Raw genomic sequence first — 20,140 nt, 5'->3', positions numbered from 1 at the left:
TGGTTTGGATATATGGAGAGAACAAGAGGAAAGGTTGACGAGGATATATGGGCCAGAGGTGGATGGAACAAAGAGAATGGGGAGACCAAGTTGGAGATGGAAGGATGGAGAGAAAAGATTTTGAGCGATCAGGGCCTGAATATACAAGAAGGTGAAATGCATGCAAGGAATAGAGTGAATCGGAATGATGTGGTATACCAGGGTGGACATGCTGTCAATGGATTGAACCAGGGCATGTGAAGTGTCTGGGTTAAACCATGGAAAGGTCTGTGGGGCCTGGATATGGAAAGAAAGCTGCAGTTTCAGTGCATTATACATGACAGCGAGAGACAGTGTGAACGAATCTGGCCTTTTTGTCTGTTCCTGGAGCTGCCTCACTAGATGGGGGGAAATGGTATTTCAAGTGTTGCGGGGTGGCGAAAGGAAATGGATGAAGGTGGCAAGTATGGATATGTACATGTGTATATATGTATATGTCTGTATGTACATACATGTATATGTTGAAATGTATATGTATATATGTGTGTGTGGGTGTTTATGTATGTGTATGTGGGTGGGTTGGGCCATTCCTTGTCTGTTTGCTTGTACTACCTCGCTAATGCGAAGAGACAGTGGTTAAGTATAATAAATACATATATATTTTCAGAAGTATCTAATCTCATGCCTTGAAAGCCATTTTCTACTGAATGCATTTTGTTCAATAGACACTCAAATCTTGCAATTAATATTGGTCTCCCTTAAAACAATTTTCAATATATATCAACCAATTACCACAAATCATTTGTTATATCCATAGTAGTACCAACAATGCTATTGAAGAAAATTTCTTTTTCCAAATTGCTGGTGTGCTACACAGTGTACCTGAAAGTCAATGCTAAATATTAATTTCTACAACTGAGCAACAGAAAGTTAAATCAACTATTCAACAAAGTTCAAGAATGTTATTCTTCCATAATTTAATTTTCAACTTAAATCTTTAATATATAGACAAGATCATTTTTATGTGCAAGAAAATGCTCTCTAAGCTCTGTAAAGTATGTTTTAACATAAGCCCTGCTGGACCATATCTATGAAAGTCTTCATTGCATTTACAACTATGTAAGAATCATCTTTTGATGAACTTCCATGCAAGTAAAAATTTTATTCTTGCTGGATTCATTTTATAGATTTATCACTAAATCCTCAAGTATTTAGAAGACTGGTAAACTAAACTTACAGTTATACAAAAGCATACTTCTATTATCAACTAAGTTCTCTCGAGTCTATGATGACCATGTAAAGTATGTTCAAACATAAGCAACACTGGACCATATCTATGAAAGTCTCTCGATCGCATTTACAACTATGATTCAAAAATTATCTTTTAATGAACTTTTATGCAAGTAAAAATGCTGTTCCTCATTCAAAAATTATCTTTTAATGAACTTTTTTATTTTTATATATTTTGCTTTGTCGCTGTCTCCCGCGTTTGCGAGGTAGTGCAAGGAAACAGACGAAAGAAATGGCCCAACCCACCCCCATACACATGTATATACATACACGTCCACACACGCAAATATACATACCTATACATCTCAATGTACACATATATATACACACACACATATATACCCATGCACACAATTCACAGTCTGCCTTTATTCATTCCCATCGCCACCTCGCCACACATGGAATACCATCCCCCTCCCCCCTCATGTGTGCGAGGTAGCGCTAGGAAAAGACAACAAAGGCCCCATTCGTTCACACTCAGTCTCTAGCTGTCATGCAATAATGCCTGAAACCACAGCTCCCTTTCCACATCCAGGCCCAACACAACTTTCCATGGTTTACCCCAGATGCTTCACATGCCCTGATTCAATCCACTGACAGCACGTCAACCCCGGTATACCACATCGATCCAATTCACTCTATTCCTTGCCCTCCTTTCATCCTCCTGCATGTTCAGGCCCCGATCACACAAAATCTTTTTCACTCCATCTTTCCACCTCCAATTTGGTCTCCCACTTCTCGTTCCCTCTACCTCCGACACATATATCCTCTTGGTCAATCTTTCCTCACTCATTCTCTCAATGTGCCCAAACCATTTCAAAACACCCTCTTCTGCTCTCTCAACCATGCTCTTTTTATTTCCACACATCTCTCTTACCCTTACATTACTTACTCAATCAAACCACCTCACACCACACGTTGTCCTCAAACATCTCATTTCCAGCACATCCATCCTCCTGCGCACAACTCTATCCATAGCCCATGCCTCACAACCATACAACATTGTTGGAACCACTATTCCTTCAAACATACCCATTTTTGCTTTCCAAGATAATGTTCTCGACTTCCACACATTCTTCAAGGCTCCCAGGATTTTCGCCCCCTCCCCCACCCTATGATTCACTTCAGCCTCCATGGTTCCATCTGCTGCCAGATCCACTCCCAGATATCTAAAACACTTTACTTCCTCCAGTTTTTCTCCATTCAAACTTACCTCCCAATTGATTTGACCCTCAACCCTACTGTACCTAATAGCCTTGCTCTTATTCATATTTACTCTTAACTTTCTTCTTTCACACACTATACCAAACTCAGTCATCAGCTTCTGCAGTTTCTCACATGAATCAGCCACCAGCACTGTAGCATCAGAGAACAACAACTGACTCACTTCCCAAGCTCTTTCATCCACAACAGACTTCATACTTGCCCCTCTTTCCAAAACTCTTGCATTCACCTCCCTAACAACCCCATCCATACACAAATTAAACAACCATGGAGACATCACACACCCCTGCCGCAAACCTACATTCACTAAGAACCAATCACTTTCCTCTCTTCCTACACGTACACATGCCTTACATCCTCGATAAAAACTTTTCACTGCTTCTAACAACTTGCCTCCCACACCATATATTCTTAATACCTTCCACAGAGCATCTCTATCAACTCTATCATATGCCTTCTCCACATCCATAAATGCTACATACAAATCCATTTGCTTTTCTAAGTATTTCTCACATACATTCTTCAAAGCAAACACCTGATCCACACATCCTTTACCACTTCTTCTGAAACCACACTGCTCTTCCCCAATCTGATGCTCTGTACATGCCTTCACCCTCTCAATCAATACCCTCCCATATAATTTACCAGGAATACTCAACAAACTTATACCTCTGTAATTTGAGCACTCACTCTTATCCCCTTTGCCTTTGTACAATGGCACTATGCATGCATTCCACCAATCCTCAGGCACCTCACCATGAGTCATACATACATTTAATAACCTTACCAAACGGTCAACAATACAGTCACCCCCCTTTTTTCATAGATTCCACTGCAATACCATCCAAACCCGCTGCCTTTCCAGCTTTCATCTTCTGCAAAGCTTTTACTACCTCTTCTCTGTTTACCAAATCATTTTCCCTAACCCTCTCATTTTGCACACCACCTCGAACAAAACACCCTATATCTGCCACTCTATCATCAAACACATTTAACAAACCTTCAAAATACTCACTCCATCTCCTTCTCACATCACCACTACTTGTTATCACCTCCCCATTAGCCCCCTTCACTGAAGTTCCCATTTGCTCCCTTGTCTTACGCACTTTATTTACCTCCTTCCAGAACATCTTTTTTATTCTCCCTAAAATTTAATGATACTCTCTCACCCCAACTCTCATTGGCCCTCTTTTTCACCTCTTGCACCTTTCTCTTGACTTCCTGTCTCTTTCTTTCATACATCTCCCAATGAATTGCATTTTTTCCCTGCAAAAATCGTCCAAATGCCTCTCTCTTCTCTTTCACTAATAATCTTACTTCTTCATCCCACCACTCACTACCCTTTCTAATCAACCCACCTCCCATGCTTCTATGCAAGTAAAAATGTTATTCCTCCTAAACTCATTCTATAAGAATGACTCATCACTAAATCCTAAAGTATTTGGAAGCCTGGTAAATAAACTAAACTGGCACTTATATACAAACATACTTCTATTATCAACTAAGTTCTGTCGAGTCGGCAGTGGTCACGTGTGTTTCTTGCTGCTGCTTCTGCTGCTCCATATCATGCACTAAGGCCATTCCACATTCGTACAGAAGACACCTGGAAAATTAGTCAACAATGAAAAGAGCTTAATAAAACTAAGTGCAAGGAGCACTGCTACTGCTATCAAGTTATAACTCACGTATAATACTGCACCTATGATTTGTTGCCATATATATGTACTCCACCCAGTGCTGTAATTCTTACATTAAAATGTATACCAACATGAGCTTGCTACATCATCATCTCTTCCCTAATCACCAAATATTTTCATAGTTTCAGATGCTAAAAGCTACCAAAACTAACTCCTCTCAAATATAATCAAAATCAGAAAACACAGCCTCAGCAGTACATACACAAAAACAAAATCAAGAGTTTATACGTATCTGATTGCACAGATTGTGATTTTCCAAATCTTCAAGCCTCACCTACATGTGGACTGCAAGCACTATGTCCATAAACATATAATCTCTCCTTGTCACACACAACACTAAACACTTGGCTCACACATCTCAACCTTTGCAACTCTATTTTCCTGCAGTAAGCACTATGAGTTAGCCCTGCCTTTTAGCACAATGGTAGGATCAATAGATATTTGAAATAGTTATGACCATTATGTAGTAGTAGGAGATACGAGCATTAGCTGGAAGCATTAGACATAAGCAGTATACCACATCGTTCCCATTCACTCTATTCCTTGCACGCCTTTCACCCTCCTGCATGTTCAGGCCCCAATCACTCAAAATCTTTTTCACTCCATCTTTCCACCTAAAATTTGGTCTCCCACTTCTCCTCGTTCCCTCCACCTCCGACACATATATCCTCTTGGTCAATCTTTACTCACTCATTCTCTCCATGTGCCCAAACCATTTCAAAACACCCTCTTCTGCTCTTTCAACCACGCTCTTTTTATTTCCACACATCTCTCCTACCCTTACGTTACTTACTCGATCAAACCACCTCACACCACACATTGTCCACAAACATCTCATTTCCAGCACATCCACCCTCCTGCGCACAACTCTATCCATAGCCCACGCCTCGCAACCATACAACATTGTTGGAACCACTATTCCTTCAAACATACCCATTTTTGCTTTCCGAGATAATGGTCTCGACTTCCACACATTCTTCAAGGCTCCCAGGATTTTCGCCCCCTCCCCCACCCTATGATCCACTTCCACTTCCATGGTTCCATCCACTGCCAGATCCACTCCCAGATATCTAAAACACTTCCTCCAGTTTTTCTCCATTCAAACTTACCTCCCAATTGACTTGACCCTCAACCCTACTGTACCTAATTACCTTGCTCTTATTCACATTTACTCTTAACTTTCTTCTTTCACACACTTTACCAAACTCAGTCACCAGCTTCTGCAGTTTCTCACATGAATCAGCCACCAGCGCTGTATCATCAGCGAACAACAACTGACTCACTTCCCAAGCTCTCTCATCCCCAACAGACTTCATACTTGCCCCTCTTTCCAAAACTCTTGCATTCACCTCCCTAACAACCCCATCCATAAACAAATTAAACAACCATGGAGACATCACACACCCCTGCCGCAAACCTACATTCACTGAGAACAACTGACTCACTTCCCAAGCTCTCTCATCCACAACAGACTTCATACTTGCCCCTCTTTCCAAAACTCTTGCATTTACCTCCCTAACAACCCCATCCATAAACAAATTAAACAACCATGGAGACATCACACATCCCTGCCGCAAACCTACAGTCACTGAGAACCAATCACTTTCCTCTCCTACACGTACACATGCCTTACATCCTCGATAAAAACTTTTCACTGCTTCTAACAACTTGCCTCCCACACCATATATTCTTAATACCTTCCACAGAGCATCTCTATCAACTCTATCATATGCCTTCTCCAGATCCATAAATGCTACATACAAATCCATTTGCTTTTCTAAGTATTTCTCACATAAATTCTTCAAAGCAAACACCTGATCCACACATCCTCTACCACTTCTGAAACCACACTGCTCTTCCCCAATCTGATGCTCTGTACATGCCTTCACCCTCTCAATCAATACCCTCCCATATAATTTACCAAGAATACTCAACAAACTTATACCTCTGTAATTTGAGCACTCACTCTTATCCCCTTTGCCTTGTTCATGTCCCCTACAATTCCTACACACATCCTGTCATTCTCCAAATTAATAATTTCTTTGTTTCCATGGGTCCATTTGTTACCATGGCCACTCCGAGGTATCTGAAATACTTCACTCCTCCAAATTTTCTCCATTCAGATTCACACCTCAACAATCTCTGTCCCTAACCTAGCTAAACCTAATAACCTTACTCTTATTCACATTTACTATTTCTCTTAATAAACACTTCTGAACTCTTTCAACAACAAGCGCAGTTTCAAATTGCAATCTGCTCCCAGTGCTTTGTCATCACCAAACATATGACTTGCTTCCCAGGTCCTCACTTGCTACAGACTGCATACATGCCCCTCTCTCAAAGACCCTTGCATTTACCTCCCTCACTACTTCATCCATAGGTGAATTTAACTGCCATGATAACATTACATAACATTATCAACCCCTGCCATATACCATCCTTCAACTGGAACAATTCTTTTGTCTGTCCCTACTCTTGCATATGCCTTACAACCTTCCTTAAAACTTTTCACTGCTTACAACAACTTTCCTTCAAGACTATGTTTGTAAACTTATGCAAGGCATATCTATTAGCCCCATCATATTCTTCCCTGGATCAATAAATGCCATATACACATTCTCATTCCTCCAACTGTTTCTCACACACACATCCTTTAAAGCAAACACCAGATCCATTCATCCTCTGCCTCTTATGAAATCATATTGTTCATCCTTCCTCTGCTGCTCGGTACTTGCCTTTACCCTCTCAATCACCACTCCCAAACAAATTGTCAGGTACAATTGACAAACCTCTTCTGAAATTGGAAAACTCAACCTTTGTCCCCTTGCTCTTGTACAGTGGCATTATACATGCATTCCACCAACCCTCGGATCTTCCTCTTGATCCATACATACGTTGAAAATCCTAAGTAACCAAATTACAACAGTCAACCCCAGTATGAAATTCAACCACAATACCATCCTCTCCAGATGATTTGCTACATTTCATCATGCAAGACTTTTGCATACTAGTTTCACCTAACTTCTTTCCATGACAATGACACATTGCATACTTCCTTAACCTGAACTCCATACATAAGCCACCCTTTCATCGACCACATGCAACCATCTTTCAAAATACTCATTCCATCTCCTCACCTCATTGCTACCTGTCACCACTTCATTTTCCCCTTTCACTGAAGTTATTTGTTTTCTTGTTTTCCTTGCACCATTTGATCTTCCAAAAACTCTTATTCACCCTGAAGTTTACCGATACATGCTCACCCAAGCCCTCGTTTATCTGCAGCCCTTTCACCTTCCTTTTGACCTCTTTCTCTGATACATCTCTCAATTGTTTGTACTCCTTCCTTGTAAGTGTTTCCCATATACCTCCCTTTTCGCTTCCACTCAACTTTGCTTCATCTTGTCACTTTTTACCCTTTCTCATGTACTTGTCTCCCACCTTGTGCTTGCACATGCCAACACTGCTTCTGTAAATACCTCCCAATTCTATCACTCCCTAGCTTCATTTATTCTTGCCTATTTGTTTGTCAATCTCATGGTATTTCTCACTTGTAACTTTTTTGAAGAAATTTTAGGATGTTGGTATGAATTGAGATTTTGTCATGTAGTTGGCAAAGATTGGATTACACATTTATGAAATTTTGCTTCTGGTAGATAAATTTCTCGATTCATGTTCCTATAGATATGTCTCTCTGACTACCATTCCCCTCAAAACTCTACAAGGGAATGGTGATGGCTAAAGTTTCCACTCGCTCTTTCTTTACATGCTTCCCACAGATACCATTCCACACATTCTTGCCTCATTTTTTCCCTCCAGTACTCCTCTAATCTATTTCTTCAGGTCACTGATGATGTTCCTCACACCAACCCCCTTACTTACTTTCCTTGTAAACTCCTTTAGCTTTTTCTACAAGCCCGAACCACATCAGAGTAATGGCTTTAAAGGGATAGTGTGTTTTTTTCTTTATTATTGTATATCAAATTAGATTATGAATAGCTTTATCATAGAAATATATAAAGGAACTTAATGAAAATATATATTTAAAAGAACTTAACATTGTTGGACCATTTACTCTACAGTATAAACAGTGCTAGGTACCACCATCCATAGTTCTTTTCATAACCGGTGAATCCAGTGCTACTTCTTACCATTTGCTGCCTCAGTCTTAACAGGCCATTGGCAGAGGGAACTCTGGTTCAGTGTTTCAGAGGCTCCTGCTTAGTGTTCCTACCAACTACTATTGCTTAATGTGTTTACTTAATATTCCTGCTTCTTTTTTTGCAGGGAAAAAATGCAAATGAGTGGGAGAGGTATAAAAGAGAGGCAAGAGGTCAAGAGAAAGGTGCAAGAGGTGAAAAAGAGGGCAAATGAGAGTTGGGGTGAGAGAGTATCATTAAATTTCAGGGAGAATAAAAAGATGTTTTGGAAGGGGTTGACGTGCTGTCAGTGGATTGAATCAGGGCATGTGAAGAGTCTTGGGTAAACCATGGAAAGCTGTGTAGGTATGTATATTTGCGTGTGTGGACGTATGTATATACATGTGTATGGGGTGGGTTGGGCCATTTCTTTCGTATGTTTCCTTGCGCTACCTCGCAAACGCAGGAGACAGCGACAAAGAAAAAAAAAAAAAAAAATATATATATATATATATATATATATATATATATATATATATATATATTTTTTTTTTCATACTATTTGCCATTTCCCGTGTTAGCGAGGTAGCGTTAAGAACATAGAACTGGGCCTTAGAGGGAATATCCTCACCTGACCCCCTTCTCCGTTCCTTCTTTTGGAAAATTAAAAAAAAACAAGAAAGGGGAGGATTTCCAGCCACCCGCTCCCTCCCCTTTTAGTCGCCTTCTACGACACGCAGGGAATACCTGGGAAGTATTCTTTCTCCCCTATCCCCAGGGAATATATATATATATATATATATATATATATATATATATATATATATATATATATATATATATATACCTATATATATATATATATATGGTGTGAGGATTGGCGGAATGCGTGCATAGTGCCATTGTACAAAGGCAAAGGGGATAAGAGTGAGTGCTCAAATTACAGAGGTATAAGTTTGTTGAGTATTCCTGGTAAATTATATGGGAGGGTATTGATTGAGAGGGTGAAGGCATGTACAGAGCATCAGATTGGGGAAGAGCAGTGTGGTTTCAGAAGTGGTAGAGGATGTGTGGATCAGGTGTTTGCTTTGAAGAATGTATGTGAGAAATACTTAGAAAAGCAAATGGATTTGTATGTAGCATTTATGGATCTGGAGAAGGCATATGATAGAGTTGATAGAGATGCTCTGTGGAAGGTATTAAGAATATATGGTGTGGGAGGAAAGTTGTTAGAAGCAGTGAAAAGTTTTTATCGAGGATGTAAGGCATGTGTACGTGTAGGAAGAGAGGAAAGTGATTGGTTCTCAGTGAATGTAGGTTTGCGGCAGGGGTGTGTGATGTCTCCATGGTTGTTTAATTTGTTTATGGATGGGGTTGTTAGGGAGGTAAATGCAAGAGTCTTGGAAAGAGGGGCAAGTATGAAGTCTGTTGGGGATGAGAGAGCTTGGGAAGTGAGTCAGTTGTTGTTCGCTGATGATACAGTGCTGGTGGCGGATTCATGTGAGAAACTGCAGAAGCTGGTGACGGAGTTTGGTAAAGTGTGTGGAAGAAGAAAGTTAAGAGTAAATGTGAATAAGAGCAAGGTTATTAGGTACAGTAGGGTTGAGGGTCAAGTCAATTGGGAGGTGAGTTTGAATGGAGAAAAACTGGAGGAAGTGAAGTGTTTTAGATATCTGGGAGTGGATCTGTCAGCGGATGGAACCATGGAAGCGGAAGTGGATCATAGGGTGGGGGAGGGGGCGAAAATTTTGGGAGCCTTGAAAAATGTGTGGAAGTCGAGAACATTATCCCGGAAAGCAAAAATGGGTATGTTTGAAGGAATAGTAGTTCCAACAATGTTGTATGGTTGCGAGGCGTGGGCTATGGATAGAGTTGTGCGCAGGAGGATGGATGTGCTGGAAATGAGATGTTTGAGGACAATGTGTGGTGTTAGGTGGTTTGATCGAGTAAGTAACGTAAGGGTAAGAGAGATGTGTGGAAATAAAAAGAGCGTGGTTGAGAGAGCAGAAGAGGGTGTTTTGAAATGGTTTGGGCACATGGAGAGAATGAGAGAGGAAAGATTGACCAAGAGGATATATGTGTCGGAGGTGGAGGGAACGAGGAGAAGAGGGAGACCAAATTGGAGGTGGAAAGATGGAGTGAAAAGGATTTTGTGTGATCGGGGCCTGAACATGCAGGAGGGTGAAAGGAGGGCAAGGAATAGAATGAATTGGAGCGATGTGGTATACAGGGGTTGACGTGCTGTCAGTGGATTGAATCAGGGCATGTGAAGCGTCCGGGGTAAACCATGGAAAGCTGTGTGGGTATGTATATTTGCGTGTGTGGACGTGTGTATGTACATGTGTATGGGGAGGGTTGGGCCATTTCTTTCGTCTGTTTCCTTGCGCTACCTCGCAAACGCGGGAGACAGCGACAAAGTATAAAAAAAAAAAAAAAAAAAAAAAAAATATACCTATATATGTACATATATATATATACCTCCTCCAACAGCACCACCAACCTCCCACACTTGAGCACGTGACACCTTGGGTAGAATAAAAGTTATTATCACCTCAAGTAATTCCTATATGCACACCACAAGACAAATGCTCCAAGAATCCAGCTCTGAATAATGCTTATGGTAACCTTTTGCCAAGTAATATGATGGATAGAGCCCTGTGTTTGCTCCCATACGATCTTGGAATGATATGAAGTGTTGCGGAATGCATTACTTCCAGATAGTTGTACAATTATTACAACACAAGAGGTGGATGCTACTCAGATATATGAACTAGTCATTTTCATTCTTTATATCTACATGAGATTTATATCACAGGATACTATATGTCATATGGCTGATGACTTACTTTCATATCACCTGTACGAAGTAGAGGAAAAACCACAGTGCTACCCTGACCATCCATGTCCATACTTGCACGCATATCCATACCTGAGCTCAGTTCTCAGCCACCATGTGATGTATGGTCAAGTAACCATACACAGAAGCAAGCTGATGAGCACTTCAACATTCGACCAACAGAAGGCCAACTTGACATACATTTCATGCATCAAAGACAAACTTCATAATCAGAAAGTACCTATGTCTGAAAATTGTGGTAACTGGCCAAGGGTTTTATGTGAAGTTAGTATGCCATATGAAAAAGAGAGGTTTGATGAAATTATTCAAAGGTATGAAAGAATGATGCATATAATACAAGCATTTATGCCAGAATAGAAATGTAAATTTCACCTGCTGACTTAGCTTTGATTTCTGGATTTGTAGAAATGAAAAGATCTAGCAATACGAAAGACTATTCACTGTGCCACTGGGCACAAGTTGAAGAAACATCTGTTGGCTCTTATATTGTGTGCACTTATTACATCCCTTGTTATTGGAAGTGGAGTTACATATATTGTACAGGTGTACACTACTTCTGGTGCAGCTGAATATGTGTGGAGAAAAGTGATGGATGGATACTGTATCTTAAGAAAAGAGTTCAATGGCAGGATGTCAGAGCTTCAGAAATATAGTGAAACAAATTTAGAAGTTGTCTTATGCAGGAAACTTATGATAATGGAGAGGAAGTAAATTGGCTGCTAAAGTAATCAGTACCCATAAGAAAGACTTGATATGATAAAAGTCAAAAAGCATGTATTTGATCTTCAGTAAAGAAATCTAAATGTGTAATAACAGGAAAATGGAAAAGTAGGATTAAGACATGTAGATATTGTTTAGAAGTTAGTAAAGTTTTGGAACAGGATTAAGATGGTCATGACATATGGCAGGAGGCAGTTTATTTGAATTTCAATATATCAGTCAAGTAACATTAATGAAAGAGAGGAAGATTAAAGGTATTTCACTACAGAGTACAAGGACATATTTACTTTCATGTTTAATGAAAAATTGGCAAGCAAAGGAGAATGATACATGAGAGGAATGATATTATACTGAAAGATAAACAGGTTGAAATAAGAGAACGGAATATGTGAATCCAGTAAACAGTTTACCACATTTTAATAAACATTATCAGAAGGATAAAGTAAATTATAGCATGCACTAACCTCCTGCAGAAACCTGGCAATGGCTGCATTCCTCCTCCTAGCAGAGCGTATAGCTCTGTGAGCTTCAAGGGATCTCAGCAATTCAGTCTCCTTGTCTAGGATAGCAACCAGTGCTCTCCTACGCTGCTTTCCTTTTAGTGTTGCATTTATCTGAGAAACTTGCTTTCTACGCCAGTTCTCTAGACGTGAGTACAGTTCTGTCATGGGTACTGGTTGATGCCATGCCTGCCAGGATATATGTATTGTTAAGCAGCAATATTAATGTATATTTGTAGATAATAGTGGGCTTGGGGCAGAGAAGGTGTGTTGCTTAAGTTAGGCTATTCTTGAAGGATAGTTAGTTTATGGCATTTGTCCAATTTTCACACTTAAATCCTTTCATAATTCTTATCCTGCACTGTCATCTTTGACTCTGTTCTTGATTACATGGGGGAATCAAGTGCATACAACCTTTTGCATCACCGACAGCTACCTGCAGATCATGTCCAGTATGTTAAATAAAACCTTTCACATTAATAGAAGCACTTCACAATGATTTTACTTCTCATGGTTAGTTAGCTCATCAAGCTAGACTATCATAACGATGTATGTCGCCACCCTCACATACAAAATACCTCTGTTGTGCATGATCTAGATAGAAGGGAAGGTTGGGTGGATTGTTTGTATCAGGATTGCCAGAAAGCATTTGACATTGTTCTACACAGAAAGCTTAGAAGCTGGATCGCTGGGTAACAATAAGGGGGAAACTTCTTAGATGCTGGATCAATGGGTAACAATAAAGGGGAAACTTCTTCTATGGATAGAAAACTACCCAAGTGAAAGGGAATAAAAGAGACATGTGAGAGGAGCCTTCTCAAAATGGGTTGAGGTTACCGGCAGAGAGGAAAGTGATTGGTTCTCAGTGAATGTTGGTTTGTGGCAGGGGTGTGTGATGTCTCCATGGTTGTTTAATTTGTTTATGGATGGGGTTGTTAGGGAGGTGAATGCAAGAGTTTTGGAAAGAGGGGCAAGTATGAAGTCTGTTGTGGATGAGAGAGCTTGGGAAGTGAGTCAGTTGTTATTCGCTGATGATAGAGCGCTGGTGGCTGATTCATGTGAGAAACTGCAGAAGCTGGTGACTGAGTTTGGTAATGTGTGTGAAAGAAGAAAGTTAAGAGTAAATGTGAATAAGAGCAAGGTTATTAGGTACAGTCGGGTTGAGGGTCAAGTCAATTAGGAGGTAAGTTTGAATGGAGAAAAACTGGAGGAAGTAAAGTGTTTTAGATATCTGGGAGTGGATCTGGCAGCGGATGGAACCATGGAAGCGGAAGTGAATCATAGGGTGGGGGAGGGAGCGAAAATTCTGGGAGCCTTGAAGAATGTTTGGAAGTCGAGAACATTATCTCTGAAAGCAAAAATGGGTATGTTTGAAGGAATAGTGGTTCCAACAATGTTGTATGGTTGTGAGGCGTGGGCTATGGATAGAGTTGTGCGCAGGAGGGTGGATGTGCTGGAAATGGGATGTTTGAGGACAATGTGTGGTGTGAGGTGGCTTGATCGAGTAAGTAATGTAAGGGTAAGAGAGATGTGTGGAAATAAAAAGAGCGTGGTTGAGAGAGCAGAAGAGGGTGTTTTGAAATGGTTTGGGCACATGGAGAGAATGAGTGAGGAAAGATTGACCAAGAGGATATATGTGTCGGAGGTGGAGGGAACGAGGAGAAGTGGGACACCAAATTGGAGGTGGAAAGATGGAGTGAAAAAGATTTTGAGTGATCGAGGCCTGAAAATGCAGGAGGGTGAAAGACGGGCAAGGAATAGAGTGAACTGGATCGATGTGGTATACCGGGGTTGACGTGCTGTCAGTGGATTGAATCAGGGCATGTGAAGCGTCTGGGGTAAACCAGGGAAAGTTGTGTGGGGCCTGGATGTGGAAAGGGAGCTGTGGTTTTGGGCATTATTGCATGACAGCTAGAGACTGAGTGTGAACGAATGGGGCCTTTGCTGTCTTTTCCTAGCGGTACCTGGCACACATGAGGGGGGAGGGGGATGGTATTCCAAGTGTGGCGAGGTGGCGATGGGAATGAATAAAGGCATACAGTGTGAATTGTGTGCATGGGCATATATGTATGTGTCTGTGTGTATATATATGTGTACATTGAGATGTATAGGTATGTATATTTGCGTGTGTGGACGTGTATGTATATACATGTGTATGGGGGTGGGTTGGGCCATTTCTTTCGTCTGTTTCCTTGCGCTACCTCGCAAATGCGGGAGACAGCGTCAAAGCAAAATAAATAAATATATGGTGGTATGGTATAGTAACTTACTTGAGAGCAGCCATTCTTCCTATTAATTACATACAACAGCAGGGACTTCTATTTTCTTGAATGATGTCTTCTCACTACATCATACAATAGGACTGTAAAAAATAATACATAAGAGGTTGACATAGGATACATGTGTCAATTCAGAAACTTCCATTACTAGTATATGCTTTCGTGATTATCATAATACAACTATGCCTATCAGATCTTTAAATCTTACTTGATGCCGACCAGATATATATACAACCATTCCTCTCCAAGGTATAGGTAATCATTTGGTAAATAAATGACAGTATGGTATATTAGTACTTACTTAGCAGCCATTCCTGTCAGTTATATACAACTGACTTGTGACCTTGAATGTTGACATCACATCATACAACAGGCCTGGAAAAAATAAAAGTTCAGAAACAGATATTGTTGAAGAAAGGAAAAAACAAAATGCAAGTGTGTGGTGTGTGTGTGGTGGGGGAAGATGCAAAGAACTGCAGCTGCTTACGCAAAGAGTTGCAATAATTGTAGTCTACTACGATATTTTTATCCCTTGCTACTTCCTCAAACTAATTATCAGATATGTTACTATCCACTACAACATATGCTAAAATATGCATGCAATATTAGTAAAGTTAACAGTAACATATGCATAATACCATTTCTAAACCAATAAAACAAAGTTGTCAAGTCATGTCAGTCACTCTGTCAAATTGAGTCATGTCAAAAAATCACCAGACACGAAACATCCTCAGCACGTATCAGGAACACTCGGAGAGGATATCTTCTAATGATCACGATGATGGTTTGGAAGATCAAGTGGATGACCCTTGCGACTGCATTTGTCCTCCTGCTCCTGCAAAATGAAAGTGAATAGTCTCGTATTAAAAATCAACGTCATTTGTTAAATGCAGATATTCTCAACATTGCCAACGTAAGCAGTTTCTCCTTTAAAATCAATTATAATTCTCAATATATTTATTAAAAAAAACAAAAATACTGACATACCCGTGAGTACAAAAGAAAAAAATTGGGTACACTTCCTAAACTGTACATAGGATAAGCAGATTAATTAACACGTTCTCTCTTGTGCATATGCTAGAAATTACATCTTCCGCAGCTCTGTATGCCAAACCACAAGCAACCTACTTAACTGTACAATAAATTAACTGCATATTTCCTTTAAAAGAAATATGGGCGATAAATGAAATGTCTCATCCATACATCATTGGAATTACTGTAACTTAACCATTCTTACCCTCCCAGATAGTGAAATCTTATCCCATACATTCCTCGATGCTCCATTACCATTAAGACAACCATTCTTACCCTCCCAGATAGTGAAATCTTATCCCATACATTCCTTGATGCTCCATTACCATTAACCAGAACCCCTTTCTGGCTCCTGCAGCTTCATAGCTGCACTATTTCCAGTAGCATGGAAATAACGGGTCTCCTTTAAAGTAACAAGTTCATCACTGAGAATGAAATTCTTTTGTCAACAGACTATTTAGTTTTGCCTAATGTCACTTGACAATCACAGTCAGGACATAACTGATGGTTTAACAGCAAACTACACAATTATTTCCGCTATGTAAGTACAGGTAAAGATTTCAAGTCTCCAGTGATATTCTAAAAGGATTATCCCCATATTTCTAAATAATCCTCGACAACTGCCTTATTTTTAATACCATTAAATCAAATCATGCTTCAGGTCATGCTCCAGAGATTAAATTCGTAAACCATTACCACAGGAGAAAGTAGCTTAATATTCAAAGCTAGAAGTCATGAAGTGCTTAAGTGGTAAATTACCTTATTTACTCGCTGTATATGCCTCAATCCATCAACATGGGTTTCAATGGGCACCTGAATAAAGTCCAACAATCAATCAATTCGCAAGAACAGAACTACTGTTGTTGTTTATATCAACCGACGCCATGTTGGATCTCATTTCCGCGATTGCTAAATAATGTAAAATAATCAATGTTAATGACAAAAGATTTACGAGGCTTAAAACGATCCTAAGGGGCAGATAAATGTAAATTATAAAAATACTATTTGCTGACCAAAGCCAGAAGACATATCCCTTCATGCTTTATTTAATGGCTGTAAAACATTCTATGAATCATAACTTGCAGCAAGTAATTCTGTAAAAACTACACAATTATGAAATAAATGAAACAATCAAGCTGTTGGTCAAAGCTAACCTACACATTTAACTAATGTGTCAAAATAATGTTAAAGACCTCAGACCAACTTCCAATGCGCCACTATGTACCAAGACGAAATAACGTCATAATTCGCCATTAAGGACATTATTAATAGGTTTCCAAATCTGCCATAGTTTAATATATATATGAAACCGTCGATAAATGGCATCAAATTTCAATTCCTCCCTATGTCACGTAGGGAAATAATGCATATCATGAAACCCAAGAGGACTGGACAACTTACCCTCACGGAGCCGATGGTCAAAGAGGTTGCAAATGGCAAGGACTCGTTCTCGAAACCTCGGTATGGTGTGGATTCGAAGCGTCTTCGAACACAAACCTTCAAACGAATATTGAGTTTTTACCAAGTCTTTCTCATTATTTCCACATAAACTCAATAAAATCTCCTCGAATATTAAGACAGAGAATATATATATATAAAATGTAGCAAGCTGATCCATCAGATAATGATAAAATAAACCCGAGATATTTCTGGAGTTCATTCACGGTTCAAAGCCTAGTTGAGCGGGGTGAAGCAATCCGAGTCGTTTTAATAGGTCATAATGAGCGGTTCGGTTGTTTCATCTTTAACATGATATTTGCTACAAATATAAATAAAGATACTCAAATTTTGGTTTGAACAACTGTGAAGCTAAATTTTTTACTTTAAAATATCAAAATGACTATAATCATCAAGATACGTATGTTAAAAGTAATGATTCGCGAAATTAATGTCTATTTGGTAATTTTACATGATTTAAAATGTGATTTTAAGGACCACGACAACAGCGTCATCTTGCTGGGATCAGGAAAAGTAAAATGTGTCCAGGGAAATAAATAAATAAATAACAGTGATGTTTGGCGACCGAGCCGAATTCTGCATTCATTCCATACAAAAACAGTCATTTTACCCGAATAAACATATTATAACGCAATCTTAACGTTAATTGATAATGAAACAGCCACTTCAACAACTAGAATATGACATTGTCCAGTCTAAAGTAACAGGCGCGACATTCCCTTCATCTAGAGACATTTGCGAGTTCATGAACATTCTCGTTGGGGAAGCCCTGTTAGGTTTAGGGTCATCTTGATGTCATCTAAGATATAGAATTACGTTGCTTATGAAGCCATGTGAGCGAACTACAGTAACAAATACTAACGGAGATGTGCTCCATATTAATTCCTCGCTTATTATCTCCTATCTGCTTTAAGATACGTTCAAATCGGCTTCCATGTGTATTCAATGGACACATAAGTTATCGGTATTCTGATATCAGAGAAGAAAAGGTATTTCACAAAGTAAACATTTTCACTTAATTTCCCTCTGATTGGTCTCATATTTCTCCTTTCTCGTTATTCCTCCTGCAGTTATTGGTGCTCATCTGAACAAAATGCTACTGTTCTGTCTTTTCTGTATCAAAAACAAACTAATTCTATCTATTTACAATATAACATTTATGTCTCTTTCTCTCTCTGCCTCTCCTTTTATCTATCTGCATTTTTTTTTTTTTTTTTGGCTTTGTCGCTGTCTCCCGCGTTTGCGAGGTAGCGCAAGGAAACAGACGAAAGAAATGGCCCAACCCACCCCCATACACATGCCTTGATTCAATCCACTGACAGCACGTCAACCCCGGTATACCACATCGCTCCAATTCACTCTATTCTTTGCCCTCCTTTCACCCTCCTGCATGTTCAGGCCCCGATCACACAAAATCTTTTTCACTCCATCTTTCCACCTCCAATTTGGTCTCCCTCTTCTCCTCGTTCCCTCCACCTCCGACACATATATCCTCTTGGTCAATCTTTCCTCACTCATTCTCTCCATGTGACCAAACCATTTCAAAACACCCTCTTCTGCTCTCTCAACCACGCTCTTTTTATTTCCACACATCTCTCTTACCCTTACGTTACTTACTCGATCAAACCACCTCACACCACACATTGTCCTCAAACATCTCATTTCCAGCACATCCATCCTCCTGCACACAACTCTATCCATAGTCCACGCCTCACAACCATACAACATTGTTGGAACCACTATTCCTTCAAACATACCCATTTTTGCTTTCCGAGATAATGTTCTCGACTTTCACACATTCTTCAAGGCTCCCAGAATTTTCGCCCCCTCCCCCACCCTATGATCCACTTCCGCTTCCATGGTTCCATCCGCTGCCAGATCCACTCCCAGATATCTAAAACACTTCACTTCCTCCAGTTTTTCTCCATTCAAACTCACCTCCCAATTGAATTGACCCTCAACCCTACTGTACCTAATAACCTTGCTCTTATTCACATTTACTCTTAACTTTCTTCTTTCACACACTTTACCAAACTCAGTCACCAGCTTCTGCAGTTTCTCACATGAATCAGCCACCAGCGCTGTATCATCAGCGAACAACAACTGACTCACTTCCCAAGCTCTCTCATCCCCAACAGACTTCATACTTGCCCCTCTTTCCAAAACTCTTGCATTCACCTCCCTAACAACCCCATCCATAAATACATCTATCTGCATGTATTGCTTAAATCAAATGTCTACTAGAGTCAATAAAACAAAATTCCTTGTATTTCTTATGGACTAAATGTCTAAAAATGTAACAAATCAGTTACTAAAAGGCAAAATCAATTCTCATAAATTTGTCACATACAACTGTCAGTTTCATATGAGTGCAAACTGGTTCTTTAAGTCCAATGTGTTGCAATCCAATTCTGATTACGTAAACTATTAGGTTCTCACTAGGTTATAATGACAATCATCAGGAAAAATCTTGATGATGCAAGAAATAATATGCCAATCTGGATTATATATATCTAATAAAACCTAGTATGTTTGAAGGTCAAGCACATGGAATCTGCAATATTACTCATACCAAAAAACATACTGTTATGATTAACAATATTCCTAATACTAAAAAAAACTACTGTTGTGGTGATGGTTCCATCCTACCTAGTAACTTTTTCCTCAATCATTAACTTAGTTACGTTTCTTTTTCCATGCCTGGTTGACCAGTGCTGACATATCTAATGTATCTGTCTATCTACATCTCTGACACCTGTTCCAACTGGAACTCCCTCAAGGAAGTGTTTGGCCATGGCAAGTCTCCAGAACTAGTGAACGCCAGTGCTACTTCTTAGCCTTTAGTGCCCCACTCTTAACATGCAACTGGCAGAGGGCAACTCCTGCACAGTGTTTGGAGAGGCTCCTAACTAATATTCCTATTGACTCCACCTACTTAAAGCTTCAGCTTAAATGTTCCTATCAA

The 20,140-nt window shown here is 39.7% G+C and overlaps 3 protein-coding genes across 13 annotated transcripts in view; 2 read left to right on the top strand and 1 right to left on the bottom strand.

Annotated features, from left to right (window-relative positions):
• Window positions 1–20,140, top strand: part of LOC139762964 (uncharacterized) — a 614,722-nt gene that overhangs the window by 188,568 nt on the left and 406,014 nt on the right. The gene's annotated exons all lie outside the window — the stretch shown is intronic.
• The window catches only part of LOC139762967 (uncharacterized), a 135,873-nt gene that overhangs the window by 35,806 nt on the left and 79,927 nt on the right, over window positions 1–20,140 (bottom strand). For 2 of the 10 annotated variants that reach the window (XR_011715885.1, XM_071688380.1), the window contains exon 2: window positions 17,119–17,214. The exons of 1 other annotated variant lie outside the window; for it this stretch is intronic. Coding sequence is in view for 4 of the 9 variants with exons in the window: in XM_071688380.1 (XP_071544481.1) it covers window positions 17,119–17,214 (96 nt within the window). In the remaining 5 variants the exon portion in view is untranslated. Of the gene's footprint in view, window positions 1–771; window positions 862–1,234; window positions 2,301–3,982; window positions 4,097–12,370; window positions 12,596–14,676; window positions 14,769–14,986; window positions 15,521–16,476; window positions 16,626–17,118; window positions 17,215–20,140 lie in introns of those variants that run through there. 7 more of the 10 variants (XR_011715884.1, XR_011715887.1, XR_011715886.1 and 4 more) reach the window with 7 other exon arrangements.
• LOC139762968 (negative elongation factor D-like) overlaps window positions 1–20,140 on the top strand; it is a 395,386-nt gene that overhangs the window by 333,124 nt on the left and 42,122 nt on the right. The gene's annotated exons all lie outside the window — the stretch shown is intronic.

This window comes from Panulirus ornatus, chromosome 45 (assembly GCF_036320965.1).
Source record: "Panulirus ornatus isolate Po-2019 chromosome 45, ASM3632096v1, whole genome shotgun sequence".
In the NCBI taxonomy this organism is placed as follows: Eukaryota; Metazoa; Arthropoda; class Malacostraca; order Decapoda; family Palinuridae; genus Panulirus; species Panulirus ornatus.
Note: the sequence above shows the minus strand (reverse complement) of the source record. Positions and strands in the feature narration are given on the sequence as shown.